Genomic DNA, 14,191 nt, shown 5'->3' with positions numbered 1-14,191 from the left:
ATCCACCCGCTGGTGCTCGACTGGGCGGCGGAACGGCGGACGGGACGAGCGACGGCGAGGCACTGTGCGGCAGCGCGGAGGGGGATCGCGAGACGGCGACGGGAGCGGATGGACTCGTGCATGGGCGATCAGGGAGCTTTAGTTAACTACGGCTAACTGGAATCCTATCTTCCCTGGAGCTGTTCTCCTCAACGCCGAATCGACACGCGTCTGACTGTCCTGACGCGTGCATGCATGCACTTTATCATGGAAAATTCCTCAGGCTGCCTTTGATCAAAATCTGATGATTGCCTCAAGAGACAGAGTGTTGACACTGGCGTTCACAGCCAGCCCTGACTCTAGCATACTCTTCACTGTAACCCACCCTGCTCGAACACCCTCAGGATGGTCACACGCATACCCCCAAATTTTACAGATATCCAGACCGCCCGCTCCATGAGCCGCGGCGTTGTCAATGTCATTGGAGTGGTCATAGATTCCCTGCCTCCGGCCCGTTCTCAAGGCACGTCGTGGATCTCCACATTCACGCTAAAAGCATCAGATTTCGGCGACGAGTATTTGACCGGCCTTAAGATACGATACTTTCATGACGTGGATAGATATCTCCCCAGTCCAAAGGTTGGCGATGTGGTTCTGCTGCGCCATATAAATGTACGACTCCCTGTGTTTCGTGGCCGTTGACTGCGTGATGTGCTAACGCGGTTGGCCGACCACACAGCTCGATCTATACAATGGCAAGACCATTGGACTTTCAAGGTCTAGCAGAGTAACCCCTTGGGTCGTGTTTGAGGCACGCCCCACTCAACGGTCAACGCTATCCACAGTGCTATGTCCCGGCGAAAGGCCACCGTCTGCCGCTGAAACCAAGTATGCCGGCTATCTTGTTGGTCTCTACAGGGGAGACGGGAGCCGACCTTCTATAGCCCCCGCATCACCCGCGATTAACGTCGAACGATCAGTCTCAATGCCAAGTTCAATCCAGCCAACGACCCGCAAAGCTGATAAATTTAGACTTGTCAAGGATGCTGAATACGGCAGCTTTGTCGATATCGTCGGCCAAGTCGTGAAAACATTTTCTGAATACGAAAAGCTTCTTCTTTACGTCACCGACTACACACAGAATAAGAACCTCTTTGACTACTCCTTTGACAATGATGGCCGCGATGGTGATGAGTTCGACTACTCATCCCGCTCAAAGCGGAAATGGCCAGGCCCCTACGGGCGTATGACTATTCAAGTCACTCTCTGGGAGCCACACTCGAATTTTGCACGAGATAACATCAAGGAGGATGACTTTGTTTTGCTACGTAACGTTCATATAAAGCCCGGACGCAGCAGCGGAGTGATGGAGGGCGCATTGCATACGGACCGGCAGTTCCACGCGAAAGTTGGTGTTAGCCTGCTCGATGTCAACGAAGGGGACGAACGCCTGAAGGGGCTGGTACGGCGCAAACTGGAGTACTGGAGGAAACTGAAAGGTCGCTTGGCAATTGAAGACGGCAAACGTCAGCTGTCCGATGGCGAAGGCTCGGGCAAGAAAACAAAAAAGAATAAAAGACAGAGAAAAAATAAGCCACAGAGAGTGAACAACCAGGCTGAAGCCACAACGACTTCCGTTCGCCCAAAACGGGATGAACTCAACCCACATGGTGAGACCCCAAGCTTTCCTCTCGTGAGCTTTAGGACTAAGTGCATAGTAGTCCGGTCAAACTACCTCGCAACACCGACCAGGACAGTGGAGCAAATTCTCCAGAACGAATCCCACTGGAATGTCGGTCCTGGGGGCATCCAATACCGGATGCCCTTCCAGAATCTAAAGTACCGCGCGTCGGTGCGAGTAGTCGACTTCTTCCCTCCTAATCTAGAAGATTTCGCGGTTCCATATAACCCAGAATACGCCATGCTCAGGGACACAGTCGATGGTAGCGACCTGAGCGACAGCGATGAAGAGCCAATTATTGGCCAGCAAATCTGGGAATGGAGGTTCTGCCTGCTGGTCGAAGATGGAGGCCCGGGCATACACCATCCTCCAGGCCAAAGGCGACAGCGTTTGAAGCTCTTCGTAACCGGCCCTGATGCTGTGTTTTTACTTTCCATTGACCCCGTCAAGTACGTCTCTTCTGCTCTCTCTCTCTCTCTCTCTCTCTCTCTCGATAGCACTTCTTGAGACTGACATATATCCCAACCCCCTTTCCAGCCTCCGTAAGAATCCAGATGTTCTCGCTAGCCTTCGGGAGAAGCTTTTCATACTCTGGGGCGACCTTGAGGAGCGTAAGAACTCTAACTCTGAAATGTTCAACCCCAACGACACCGCAGCTATAAACGCTAAACCATTCACGTGTTGTATAAAAGAATACGGCGTTCGTGTCGCCTTCGATTGCGCAGACGAGAACGACGAAAATGATGATGCTGATGAAAACGATGAAAATCACCAAGAAACCTCCAACTCGTTTTGTTGGGAAAGACGGTTTCGGATGTTCGACACTAGAGTCATGTAATCCATTTACCGGAATATTATCTCGATTACATACGGAGTGTATATGTATACATCAACGATGCAAAAACATCCTTAGATAACTCGTATATATTATCCAAATTGACATACTTATATTGTGTCATTCTGAACCATATTGCGAAACCAAATGTAGTGTGCGTGACGCCGACAAAAGGGGCACACCGTCTCTATGACTTAAACGGTCAGTGGACAGTAATCCATTGAGAATAAACAGCAAGTGTATATAATAAATGGCTGCCTATACGGCGTGGTATATCGTATTATATAAAAAATAGTAAATCAAAAAACTCCAAATTAGGGATATTTCCATGGAATTAAACTTTCGTGACCTTCACAATATTTGTGTCAATCCCGTGCTGAGAGGCATTAAATCGACATTTCTGCCCCCAGTAACATTCCTTTCTTCCTACCTCGCTTTGCGGGCATCGGTGGCCATATATACATCCCGGGTCATCGCAATCAGTACCAAAATGGCAAGGAGTCATCCTTGCCACTGCCTGCAAGATTACACGCTCATTCTTTGTAAGCTTGTAATCGTGAGTATGATGACAACTTAAATTGGGACATTCGCCCAGCAAGAAATATTGATTGCATAATTTCAATTTTTTAATGTGCTTCAATTCGTCCTTGGGAATTGTCTTAAAATCCAGGCGATCAACGCGTTGGCCATATTTATTGCGTTCAACGGCCTGCAGAGAAGGCGTGCCGGGTTTTGAAGGTGTTAAATCTGTCATTGGAGTCGATGCCGCGGCAGCAGTGGTGGCGGCCCAGGTTTGAGGGCTCGGAGCACCATTGGAACTAGAGCTCACCCTTGCCCGTCCATTATTAGAAGGATGTGGGGAGATTGGACGAGATTGAGAGGCAGTAGGCAGAGACCTGACTGCGTTAGTCCAAGTCTCCAGAGAAGAGCCATGGTTTGGAATTTTCGAATCTCTAAAAAGCGAATCAAACTTTGTCACTCGATAGGAAGATTTTATCGAAACAAGCTCTCTTTCAAAAGGGACCCCTTCAATCAGAGATATTCGACCGACGAGCTCCCGATCTGCCAACAAATCCTCCAGGATACGAGCATATCCGTTATCGTGTGAACAGCCAAGGAAGATCTGATGGCAATGGCAATTGTATAAATTCAGTTTTAAATATTCTGGTTTGGATGGACAAATGATCAGCTGAATTGAAAATGGACCGGGTGGCATTGAGTATGTATGTATGTATGTACATATTGATCTGATCCACTCACCTGCAATCTTATCATCTGCTCTGTCCTTTCCACTCCCGACGTCAACAAAATCAAATAGCAGTCTACTGCCATTAAACCCTCGAACAAAATCCTCTATAAGCGCCGGGCGTTCAACAATTCCGGCTTTATAGCACGCCTCAGCCAATCCCTTGACGTTGGCATATATCCTGGTGACGATTTTTGGGGACTGTAGATTCGGAAAATTACGGGACGAGTAATCACGAATTGCAACCCAAAGTTGGTTCGCTGCGTCTTTGCCGCCCTGTTCACCTTGCTTTAGAAATGAATCCTGAAAGATCAAACCGTCGCCGTCAATCATAACCAGGAGGAAAGGTTCTTGGTCCTACGGCAGCAAGGTCACGTTAGCTTGGAGCGCCCTGGGGACGAACGGACGGATGTACCATAACGGCCTTGATCCTCGTTATCTGCTCCATGAGTTCCATTTCATGCATCTGTACCTCCCGGTTAAACCGAGTTTCTCGGTCATGATCGAGTCTCGTCTGTTGATAAGCTTTTTCCAGCTCGGTCACTCGATGGAGAAGGTCCTTAAGAATAGAATCAGAAGGCATCTAACAAGATATCATCTTGATAACAGGCATAGAAACCTCAATGAGTGCATCTTTGGTCTGCTCGACAGCTTTGAGCTGCTCATAGCGCTGGAACAGGTCTGGGATTCCGGCAGCTGTCATTCTCGAAGTCGGGGTAAAGTCATTAGCATCCAAAATCGCAGATATATATGTGTGTCCGAATGGATGATAGTTAAATGCCAGCCTTGTCTCCAGGTGGTCTTGGAAGAGAGTGAGTTGTCCTCGACGCGTGAATACCTCAGTGGCCCGGGGTTGCGCCTGTAAATACGGCGAGACGCGCGCCTAGCAGCCACTATTAGATAATGGCGCGGCTAAATCACGTGAATATGTTACTAAGCATGGTCGTAGTTGTGACATACGTGGAGTGAGTCGGGAGAGGCGACGGGAGGTGAGAAAGTGTGTCCCCTTGAACGCTGACCGTCGCTTGTCCGCTTTTCCTTTTTGACTCAGTTTGTTCCCTCCTCTTTTTCTCCTCTCCAGGCTTGATTTACCTTCAAGATGGGCAAGTTTGGTTTGATCTCCCTCGCTCTCCTGTCCCTGCAGACGCTCCTTGTTCGGGCTGAAGACGCTGCTGCTGTGAGTACCGATTCTGCGCTGCCAAAGACACCCTGAACCGGCGGGATAGGTTGCTAATTAAAGCTGAATTGAAAGACAACCCCCAAGGAAGCAATTGTTGAGGATAAGGATGCTCCGAGTCTTGACGTTGATATTTCGACCACTTTTCCCGACTCTGAAATTTTTGGCGTGAAGCTCGTCAACGGACTGCCTACCAATGCGCTCGTCAAGTTTACAAATAATGAACCTGACCCCGTTACCGTCGACGTTATCGGTGCCAGTCTCTGGACCCTGTCGGAGCCCAGCCAGAATGTTCGCAACCTCACCATGAAACGGTACAACGTCGAAGTGGCCGCAAACTCGGAGAAGACTCTCACGTACGGTTTCGCTACCGAGATGCTTCCCCAAGAACTTAGCTTGAATATCGCGGCCATGGTTGCGAAGAAGGATGGTTTCCTTTTCACAGTTCCCGCCTACAACGGAACCATCACCGTTGTGGAGCCCGATATGAGCATCTTCGACCCCCAAGTGTTAGTTTTTTTGGTCCCCTCTTATCCACGCTCTCAAAGTATTCCTTTATATTAACACATTATATCCAGGATCTTCCTCTACTTCTTTGTGTCGGCAACTTTCGTTGGAGCTAGTTATTTCCTCTATACTCTCTGGATTGCCCCTTACTTCCCCCAGAAGCGCAAGCCAGTCAAGTCGCACGATCGCGCGAAGAAAGCATCCCGTCAGCAGGCTGGCGTTGACTCCGGTGACCAGGTCTCCGATTCGCCAGCCGTCGCGAAGACGTACGATGCTGAATGGATTCCTGCCCACCATATCCATCGTCCAGAGGCCCGAAAGGTCAAAAGTGGCAGTGGCCGGTCAAAGAACCGGGGATAGACCAGATATTTGGCAAAAGCCTTGAAATTGATAATCTTATCTTCTTGTGGATGATTAAAACCAGATGTTTCGCGGGAAGAATGAAAAAGGGCAATCGGACAAGGTCGGTTAGAGCGCGATCCTTGGGAACGGCGAGATTCGGGGCTATGTCCTGCTCAAACCATTTCTGGATATCCATTTAGCGGAAGAAAAGTGATGTTTCTGGATGTCATACAGATTACGAAAGATATCAGTGTACTTTCAGACCTGTATTCTTAAGATAGCTTTTATTTTAGATTGTACATCACATTAATTCTTTCCTACCTCCGCTACATGCTATTATACGCCGATGTCAAGCTCGGCGCTAGGTCAGCGCATCTCATCTTCTCTTCATCTCCCTCCCTGCAACATATTAGTTAATGTCGGCTTCCTTACCGAATGACAAATCTCGGAACTAAGATGGGATCAAAGCCGACGTGCAAGCTGACCAAGTAGTGGCCACGAAGAACAAACGCAAAGACTATAGTGTAAAATTAGCCTTCTGGGGAGCAATCGGTTGGATGCTTTGCAATTCGTGTTTTTTCATACAGGCTTTAAGTGGTTCATCAATCCAGCCCTGGATGACCTCTCGATCCCGGACAGACGCCTGCTAGCCTCTTGCATCCCCATCAAAGAATGTAAAGAATTCCGTCCTGCCCAGTGTTTGACCACAGGCGTTTGGGGTGTGGTAGCCGTCAGTTCTGCTTAAGAATGCTTCTTAGGGGACCTTTTATTATTGTATCGAGGCCAATTTGATCCGTTTGGGCCACCCAAAAGAAAACACGCACACACTCACACACACACACACAGAGAGAGAGAGAGAGCGACAGTATTCCCCGAAGCTGCAGCGGAGTATCCATACCCGGATCAATGTAGTCTCGCCTTTTGAGGTCGAAGAACTTCGCAGTGAGACTGCGACTGCCGGGCCCTTCTCCCAAGACGAGCAATGAAGGGAGCCCGTCAAGCTGCGTAACTTAATAAATAGGAATAATAATCAACTTCGACAATCCTGTCTGCAACAATTCTGGGCATATTCCCATAATAAACGAATCTGCCGGATGATACTCCGTGATGGGGACCTCTGTAGTTACTGCCTTGGAATTCTGACAGGGATTCCTGAGATGCCACTAGTTGATTCGCCGTGATACCACAAACACGCCGACGACGAGCCGCGGGTGCGTCGCCGATCTACATGTATTTAGTCATCCCGAGAGCTCCCTCACGGCGCGACACAGTTCCAGCGACGACCAAGAGTCAAGACAAAGAATTGGATAGATTCAGATTGAACAGATGAGGGTCTTCACTCTTGCGCCCTTGGCACTGCTGCCGCTAGTTTTGGCCAGGCCCTCCCAGCGGTCATCCTCTCCCCAGAAGCCCATCATGGCTGATAACGGGGATCTCGTTATGATACCCGAGGGCCATGAAAAGAGCAATTTGGATGAAATTATTGCTAGCTCCAAGCTGCTCTCCCTGCACCGATCACTCTCGGAGATCGAATCCATCTCCAACAACGAAGGGAGCGTGGGAGATTTCTTAGTTGAATATCTCGAAAGCCATGGCTTTACCGTACAAAAGCAGGCTGTTCCCCTTGACGGACACGAAGTCGACGAGGAAGAAAGGAAGCCGTCAAGATTTAATGTCTACGCGTATCCTGCCTCCTCGCCGTCCCCGGAAATTATTCTCACGAGCCACATTGACACCGTGCCTCCTTACATACCCTACTCGCTCTCACTCCCTCCAACCGCCTCCACAGGTTCATCGTCAATCGACCGCAGGGCCATCCACATCTCCGGCCGCGGCACCGTCGATGCCAAAGCAAGCGTAGCATGCCAGATCATCGCGACGCTATCGCACCTCGAATCCAACCCTGACACTCCCCTTGGCCTGCTCTTCGTCGTTAGCGAAGAGACGGGTGGCCAGGGTATGCACCATTTTTCAAACTCACCACTCAACACCTCCCCACCCACCTTCCACACAGTAATCTTCGGCGAGCCGACCGAAAGCAAGCTCGTCTCAGGCCACAAGGGCATGCTGCACTTCGACGTGCACGTACGCGGAAAGCCTGCGCACTCTGGATATCCGTGGCTCGGACGCAGCGCCGTCTCAGAGATTCTCCCCATCCTCTCCAAGGTCGATAGCCTGGGCGACATACCCGAGTCCGAGGGTGGATTACCCTCGAGCGAGAAATACGGCAAGACAACGCTGAACATCGGCGTCATGGAAGGCGGGGTCGCCACGAACGTGGTTCCTGCCAGTGCTTCTGCAAGGGTTGCCGTGCGGCTAGCCGGTGGGACTGTGACTCACGCCAAAGAAACCATCCTTGCTGCCGTGCGTTCCGCGTCTAAAAGCCCCGAGGATGTACATGTTAGTTTCTCCGCTGGCGGAGCATATCCACCTGTCGACCTAGATTCGGATGTCGAAGGATTCGATGTGATGACGGTCAACTATGGGACTGATGTGCCGAATTGGGACATTCATGATCACGATCTGCCGGACCATGGGAAGGTGAAGCGGTATTTGTACGGTCCGGGTAGTATCTTCGTGGCGCATGGAGAGAACGAAGGATTGAGTGTGGGAGATATGGAAGATGCCGTCGAGGGATATGCGAGACTGATTCGAGCCGCTGTCGGGAGAAGCGAACGGAAATGAAAAAGAGCGAGTCTATGATTTCGGATGGTTTGACGCCTGTGTGAGCTCTAGGATGCTTGGACAGCCTATATTTCGGACATGTATTAGAAAAGAGTCATAATAAAATCCATACATGCGTTATCATCCATGACACATTTACAAGAAGGTACTGTTTGCCGCTTCAAAATTCCTTTAGCCAACTTTATTCACAGGGAATTTCCTCCTCCACCCAGTCTTGAAATTCTTGCCCATCTTAAACCTGGGGAAAATATGTGCCTCCGTATTGAACACAGTCGTTTCCAAGGGGATGAAGTCCCTCTCGGAAAACAACAGGTAGAAGTACTTGAGCGTCTCCGCCAACCAAAAGCTTTCCATATTATCCCTCTTTACTGGTGGGATAGTATTCGCATTCGAGAGCGACGTAAAACCGCGGATGTACGAAGCGTCGTCGCTAGGCGCTCCAGGAGATGGCTCATCCTCGACCACAGCAGTGTGCTTGATGAATGACTTGAACATTTCCCATCCCCAAAATCGGTACGTCTCGTCGCCTGTGATACGATACATGTAAAATAAGGATTCCACGGTCTCAGGGCGCTGGAGATTATGTTGGTCAGGGCCACGAATGGTTATATCCTTGAGCCAAATTGATTTTTCACGGTCGAGGGGGTAGAGTGGATGCGATTTCATGAACAAATCAGCATCGTCTCTCAAGCCCGTCTTTTTCTTTTTGGACTTCTCCCCGCCACCAAAGGAAAAATCAAAGTCCGGATAGACGTCTTTAATCGTTCGGGGAGGATCGTCGATCTTGAAATACGTGATCTCAGGTGCCAGCCCTGTTGCAGTGGCAAGATACGTTGCCCAACAGGTTTTCATGAGCTCTTTCGCCAGTAGCATCTCTTCCTCCTGTTTACGTCCCCAACCAGCTGACCTCCGAGCCTCTGAGAGCGGCAAGCCGCCAGTTGCACCTAGAGCGATGGTACCCGGCAAAAAACAGACAAGATGGTCCATTTTGGGCAAAATGGGTTGGCGTAGACCATTTGGACGCTCCCCGACGATCGTCAGAGAGGCGTGTTTTGTGTACGTGAGTAAATGTTTGCGGATGCCGTTCAGCGTCTCGTCCCACATCTCTAGATATATCGGTTCCTCATTCGATGTCTGGAGGTACTGTTTTATTAGGTATTCTGCGGATCTACTGTCAGTAAGAATTCAAATGAATAGGCGAGAAATCGACATACCGTAGTAAGAGTCACCCCGGCTCCCTAAACGAATGTTCTCTCCCATAAACTTGCCAGTATCCGCATAGATATATATAGGAACTAGCCCGTCTTCCCTACCATTTGCTTCAATAACCTCGATGACTTTCTCAGCTTTCTCCCAGTAGTTCGCTTCCCCGGTCAATTTTGCAAGGTACTTGAACTCTAGTTGAACGGTACCCGCCTCTGCAGTCGACGAAGCACCATTGTCGGAGTGCGACAGGATCCCAACAGATTTGTTTAGATTCAAACTGGCATAGGGCACTCCTGAAGGAGACTCGAACGCACCCAGCAACCGATCCGCCAATTCGGTGGCTTTTTCGATATATAAATCCTCTCCCGGAGCACCTGGGTCATCGTCGGCTATAGGTGCCAACTCAGGATACGTAGTAGACAGATAATGCGCCGAAAGCAAGCCGCCCAGCATACGGATAGTCGTCTCAAAGGTGTTCACGTCATGATCCTGATCATAACGTAGTGACGTGTGGATCCAATTTCGAGCTTGCTGCACACGAGAGGTAAGATTCATGATCATGAGGGTATCGAGGGCGTCAACTATTATCCAGCCCATTCCACCATCGACCATATTTCTGCCGGATTTCCGAATGGGATAATACTCATCACGACCTCAACAAAAGGTGGTTAGCATCCTTCCAAAATCATGACTATCATGTCGCCATGAACTCACCCCACGCATACCTCTCATATCCATCCCAGCTTACCATAAACGCATCTTTAACTCTCTCCCTTCTCTCTGCCCAATCCACCGTCTTTCCTTTCCTCCTGGCCTCGCCTTTCTCAAACCCTTGCACCCATTTCCACAACTCACCACCATGCATTCCCTTCATCTCTTTTCCGCGAGAAATGATCTTCTCCGCTCTCCCTCCGGACCACAACCACCAAACTGTCACCGCAAACGCCACCAACACCCCCAGCCAAACAACCTGTTTGCGCCTCCTCGATCTCGCATGGCCAGGGAGCCCACCCGGTCCCCTCCTCGCCGCAGAATACGGCTTGTCTTTGTACATTGGCAGTTCGCGATTAGGATTCATAAACTGGCCAATCCTATCCGCGATCTCGAACCCACCGCCGGCGTTGTGCGACGTCTTGCGCGCGGAAGTCGCGGCGCGCCAGTAATCATCTTCGATTTCTCGCTGCGGAGACTTGAAGGAAGGGACGCGGCTGGGGAGTTGAAAGGACATTCCAGACGTACCCGATGATGTAGGTACCCCGAGTAAAGGTGAGTAAGGACGGACGAACAGTAAATAGTGTCACAGGGGTCGATGAAATCGGAGATCCGTACTCCGTACAGAGCGGTTAATATTAGGTGGCGGGTACTATAGCTACTAGGTCCTTGTGTGGAATAAGGTTAGAATGGGGTTTGAATATCTCTCTTCAGTCAATCTCACAAATTATTTATCTGCTCTATCTTCATGTCGTCAATGCCCTGGTCAATTGAATTGTCATGCGTGTTTGCGGCGCTGTTACGGGAAGCTAGGACGCCGTTGAACTTTGGAGCATAAATGCTGTACCGGTAGATGAATGTTGCAGATTACCACATTATCAGTTTAAAAGATGCAGATACAATATAGCAAGAGTTGCTGCTTAGTATTTTGTTGCATTATGTGCTTCCGCTACAGCGAACAGTAAGCCCATTTCGTCACAAAATCGCCAGTTGGCAAAGTCATGTTTGTTCTGTTTGCTCTGCAGCGATGCATCTTGTAAATGGCGACAGGGAACTTTTTGTGGAGTATGAAATACAGCATCATGGTCGGCACAGAACATTCTATCATAGTTTTTCTACGTAGCAGGGCCGTAGGCAACGCCGTTGTATGATCAAGAACACTAAATTATGCCAAAGGAAAAGGTATCTACTTCAGAGTTTCTGGTACTCGAGCTTGCCTTCGAGCTTCTTTGCTTCGGCCACTTTTCGGACAGCTTTGTTAAAGTCGTCTTGGTTGACTGCATCTCGGTAGTCTTTGATGGCAAAAAGACCTCTAAATCAAAGAATAACTTTTAGAATTTGCTGGCAAGCACAGCAGAGGCAGGCATGTAGACTTACGCTTCTGTTACCACGTTTCGTAGGTCAGCGCCATTCAAGCCATCGCTCATTTTGACGACAGTTTCAAAGTCAATTTCGCCCTCTATGGCCACTCCGCTAGAATGAATCTTTAAGATCTCCAATCGACCCACTTCATTGGGCAGGGGGATTTCAATCTTTCGATCAAGGCGCCCAGCACGAAGAAGGGCCGGGTCTAGAGTGTCCGGTCTGTTTGTGGCCATGATGATCTTTGTCTTTCCAAGGTAGTCGAATCCATCCAGTTGATTGAGGAGCTCCATCAGTGTACGTTGAATTTCTCTGTCGGCAGAGGTTCCCTCCGAGAATCTTCTCCCTCCGATGGCATCGATTTCGTCCATAAAGATGATGCATGGTTCGTGCTCTTTGGCGTAGCCGAACATCTCTCGAATTAATCGGGCAGACTCGCCAATGTACTTGTCAACGATAGCAGAGGAGACGACTGAGCTAGAGTTTAGCACGGTTTACAAAAAAGCAGCAGTATAAACCTGATAGCCCACCTTTTAAAAAGTTGGTTTCCAGGGAGCTGGCGACGGCTCTGGCCAGGAGCGTCTTCCCTGTTCCCGGGGGCCCATACAGCAGAACACCCTTGGGAGGCTTTATCCCCACTCGCATGAAAAGCTCCGGGTTCTTGAGGGGCAGCTCGATGACCTCTCTCAGCTCGCGAATCTGGTCGTTCAAGCCACCAATACCAGCAAAGTTAACCTGGCCGGGATCTTCCAACGACATGTTGTAGACGAGGGGATCGACTTCGCGAGGCAGCATGCGCATGATGGTGAGGGTTGTCATGTCGAGAGCGACGCGGGTTCCTTGCTTGAGCTTCGATTTGTCTACTTTGGACCGGCATCCGACGACGTATCTAGGACCGGAGGAAGCCTTGACGATAACTGCACTAAAGTCAGCGACACGGAAGGCCCAGTCGAGGACGAGATACATATAGAGGTGTCAACTCACATCTCTCCTCATCCAGCTGCTTGAGAACCTCTCCGATGATCTGTCCGACACTCTGTAGCGCCTTGATATTTTCCTCTGTCTGGTCAAACTCCTTCTGCAAATCTTTGATACCCAACCGAAGGGCTTTCAGCTTAGCCTCCCATTCTCTCGACTCTAGCAGGGCCTTCTTGTAATCTTCAAGGGCCTGCTGGCGCTCTGGGTCATTGGCAGTGGTCATGGTGATCTCAAGCTGAACAGGCGATGCAGGAGGTGGGAAGAGGTGCGCTCGATGAATAGGCACTCTCAAAAGGGGGAAGTCAATCCGTGGGATGTGTTCGGGGGAGCAAAGTCAAACTACCGGCTTTGGACACAGGACCGTACATACACCCGGCAGCTCTGGGATGCTGACGTTGGGACGGGGACTGCCTGCTCGCGCCACGGAGCTTCAAGTTGCGCCCCAGCCAGCTCCAGCCCCAAAATCCTGCAAACAGAGCAAACCACCCGGGTCTCAAAAATGTTCACTCACGTGATAGAAAATTATATAATAAATTTCGAGCATGTTTGCTATGTTTGTACTCCGTAACGCGGCACAATATTGTTCCGTGACGGTAAAGTCAGGTGCCTCCGGTACCTATCTAGACCAAAGACGGTTAAGCTTCGAGTACCTCAGGGCGGCCAGAGAAGGCGATCCAAACGACGATGATGCCATCAACCGCCAACACACCCCGCCCACAAACCTTTTTTGGCTCGCGAAGTTGAATGCCCGTACCCATGCATACGTACTTCGTAACAGGCACATTGGATCCTACAGGGCAGATATGCTCCGTAATTACTCCGTACTGGGGACCTGGAATATCCCGGAGCCACCTTGCGGGCCAGCTAATTGGCTGGCATCGGGGCAATGCCTCTCGCGATGTCCCGCCAAACCGCCTTGGACTTTTGGAGGGGCTGTATTCTGTCGACGAGAAAGACTTGTCCCGGCTTGCGGCGAAAATCATAACATCATTAGGTAATTGGTCGTCTTTCATCATAGATCTGCTCATCATCCAGAGACAACTTCTCCCTTCTCTTCTCTCTCTCCCTCAGTTTCCCTCAATCTCATCTCGCTTTGCAATTGGCACCAGATCTCCCCCAATTGATACCTTCAACTCCTTCCCACCTACCACATCGCAAGTAATACCTCAAGTAAGTCTCTTTTCCCTCACAGCCACAACTGTTGACGCCTACCTCCCTCTTCACTACCTCCTGCGTTTTGTGCCCCTCAGCCCCGCCCTCGCCTCTCCCACATCTCTCCTCTGTAGCCCGCTCAAATATACTCAATCGAAGCCACCGTTACCACGATCAAATTGTTGTTCCAGTACATCCTTAAAAGTCTCAAAAAAAGAGAAAGCGTCACTTGAGTGGTGTTTGCTTCAAGAGGCTGCTGTTGAAAGCTTGGACTTTTTCGGCCGTTCGGTGAAGAAGGGTCTGAAAAGGCCTCAACAGAACACAACACAC

At 49.9% G+C, this 14,191-nt stretch overlaps 7 protein-coding genes across 7 annotated transcripts; 3 read left to right on the top strand and 4 right to left on the bottom strand.

Moving 5' to 3' along the window:
* Positions 1–71: 71 nt before the first annotated feature.
* CIMG_07329 (telomere-binding alpha subunit central domain-containing protein) lies at positions 72–2,617 on the top strand. The gene is made up of 4 exons (XM_001243432.2): positions 72–651; positions 719–1,649; positions 1,701–2,109; positions 2,198–2,617. The coding sequence occupies exons 1-4, from the start codon at positions 385–387 to the stop codon at positions 2,496–2,498; spliced, it is 1,908 nt and encodes a 635-aa protein (XP_001243433.2). The 5' UTR covers positions 72–384; the 3' UTR covers positions 2,499–2,617.
* Positions 2,618–2,736: 119 nt separating this feature from the next.
* CIMG_07328 (C-x8-C-x5-C-x3-H type zinc finger protein) lies at positions 2,737–4,584 on the bottom strand. The gene is made up of 4 exons (XM_001243431.2): positions 4,361–4,584; positions 4,157–4,300; positions 3,756–4,098; positions 2,737–3,659 (listed from the first exon to the last, which is right to left on the bottom strand). The coding sequence occupies exons 1-4, from the start codon at positions 4,442–4,444 to the stop codon at positions 2,830–2,832; spliced, it is 1,401 nt and encodes a 466-aa protein (XP_001243432.1). The 5' UTR covers positions 4,445–4,584; the 3' UTR covers positions 2,737–2,829.
* A 163-nt stretch (positions 4,585–4,747) lies between these two features.
* CIMG_07327 (translocon-associated protein) lies at positions 4,748–6,096 on the top strand. The gene is made up of 3 exons (XM_001243430.2): positions 4,748–4,918; positions 4,994–5,427; positions 5,497–6,096. Exons 1-3 carry the CDS (start codon positions 4,841–4,843, stop codon positions 5,783–5,785), a joined length of 801 nt encoding a protein of 266 aa, XP_001243431.1. The 5' UTR covers positions 4,748–4,840; the 3' UTR covers positions 5,786–6,096.
* Positions 6,097–7,047: 951 nt separating this feature from the next.
* On the top strand, positions 7,048–8,586 carry CIMG_07326 (peptidase). The gene has a single exon (XM_001243429.2). The coding sequence runs from the start codon at positions 7,094–7,096 to the stop codon at positions 8,450–8,452; it is 1,359 nt and encodes a 452-aa protein (XP_001243430.2). The 5' UTR covers positions 7,048–7,093; the 3' UTR covers positions 8,453–8,586.
* CIMG_07325 (mannosyl-oligosaccharide 1,2-alpha-mannosidase) lies at positions 8,506–11,287 on the bottom strand. Its single transcript, XM_001243428.2, has 4 exons — positions 11,094–11,287; positions 10,373–11,037; positions 9,667–10,311; positions 8,506–9,612 (listed from the first exon to the last, which is right to left on the bottom strand). The coding sequence occupies exons 2-4, from the start codon at positions 10,884–10,886 to the stop codon at positions 8,624–8,626; spliced, it is 2,148 nt and encodes a 715-aa protein (XP_001243429.1). The 5' UTR covers positions 10,887–11,037; positions 11,094–11,287; the 3' UTR covers positions 8,506–8,623.
* A 240-nt stretch (positions 11,288–11,527) lies between these two features.
* CIMG_07324 (26S protease regulatory subunit 10B) lies at positions 11,528–13,095 on the bottom strand. Its single transcript, XM_001243427.2, has 4 exons — positions 12,716–13,095; positions 12,262–12,648; positions 11,747–12,203; positions 11,528–11,681 (listed from the first exon to the last, which is right to left on the bottom strand). Exons 1-4 carry the CDS (start codon positions 12,930–12,932, stop codon positions 11,561–11,563), a joined length of 1,182 nt encoding a protein of 393 aa, XP_001243428.1. The 5' UTR covers positions 12,933–13,095; the 3' UTR covers positions 11,528–11,560.
* Positions 13,096–13,344: 249 nt separating this feature from the next.
* Positions 13,345–13,725, bottom strand: CIMG_11941 (uncharacterized protein; the record flags this gene model as incomplete). The annotated part of the gene is made up of 1 exon (XM_012358742.1): positions 13,345–13,725. The coding sequence occupies one exon, from the start codon at positions 13,723–13,725 to the stop codon at positions 13,345–13,347; it is 381 nt and encodes a 126-aa protein (XP_012214165.1).
* Positions 13,726–14,191: the final 466 nt, after the last annotated feature.

Source organism: Coccidioides immitis (assembly GCF_000149335.2).
Source record: "Coccidioides immitis RS genomic scaffold supercont3.2, whole genome shotgun sequence".
Taxonomy (NCBI): Eukaryota; Fungi; Ascomycota; class Eurotiomycetes; order Onygenales; family Onygenaceae; genus Coccidioides; species Coccidioides immitis.
This window is presented reverse-complemented; position numbering and strand designations above follow the sequence as displayed.

Bases quoted from the DNA above. Each gene is read 5' to 3' on its own strand.
- CIMG_07329 (XM_001243432.2), top strand. From the start codon at position 385: ATGGTCACACGCATACCCCCAAATTTTACAGATATCCAGACCGCCCGC. The intron at 652-718 runs GTACGACTCCCT...CCGACCACACAG, and splicing joins TTCTGCTGCGCCATATAAAT to CTCGATCTATACAATGGCAA. The intron at 2,110-2,197 runs GTACGTCTCTTC...CCCCCTTTCCAG, and splicing joins CTTTCCATTGACCCCGTCAA to CCTCCGTAAGAATCCAGATG.
- CIMG_07328 (XM_001243431.2), bottom strand. From the start codon at position 4,444: ATGACAGCTGCCGGAATCCCAGACCTGTTCCAGCGCTATGAGCAGCTC. The intron at 4,099-4,156 runs GTACATCCGTCC...TTGCTGCCGTAG, and splicing joins CGAGGATCAAGGCCGTTATG to GACCAAGAACCTTTCCTCCT. The intron at 3,660-3,755 runs GTGAGTGGATCA...CATCCAAACCAG, and splicing joins AGCAGATGATAAGATTGCAG to AATATTTAAAACTGAATTTA.
- CIMG_07327 (XM_001243430.2), top strand. From the start codon at position 4,841: ATGGGCAAGTTTGGTTTGATCTCCCTCGCTCTCCTGTCCCTGCAGACG. The intron at 4,919-4,993 runs GTGAGTACCGAT...CTGAATTGAAAG, and splicing joins GGGCTGAAGACGCTGCTGCT to ACAACCCCCAAGGAAGCAAT. The intron at 5,428-5,496 runs GTTAGTTTTTTT...CATTATATCCAG, and splicing joins AGCATCTTCGACCCCCAAGT to GATCTTCCTCTACTTCTTTG.
- CIMG_07326 (XM_001243429.2), top strand. From the start codon at position 7,094: ATGAGGGTCTTCACTCTTGCGCCCTTGGCACTGCTGCCGCTAGTTTTG.
- CIMG_07325 (XM_001243428.2), bottom strand. From the start codon at position 10,886: ATGTCCTTTCAACTCCCCAGCCGCGTCCCTTCCTTCAAGTCTCCGCAG. The intron at 10,312-10,372 runs GTGAGTTCATGG...CCTTTTGTTGAG, and splicing joins ATATGAGAGGTATGCGTGGG to GTCGTGATGAGTATTATCCC. The intron at 9,613-9,666 runs GTATGTCGATTT...GTAGATCCGCAG, and splicing joins CCGGGGTGACTCTTACTACG to AATACCTAATAAAACAGTAC.
- CIMG_07324 (XM_001243427.2), bottom strand. From the start codon at position 12,932: ATGACCACTGCCAATGACCCAGAGCGCCAGCAGGCCCTTGAAGATTAC. The intron at 12,649-12,715 runs GTGAGTTGACAC...ACTTTAGTGCAG, and splicing joins GCAGCTGGATGAGGAGAGAT to TTATCGTCAAGGCTTCCTCC. The intron at 12,204-12,261 runs GTGGGCTATCAG...ACTCTAGCTCAG, and splicing joins GGAAACCAACTTTTTAAAAG to TCGTCTCCTCTGCTATCGTT.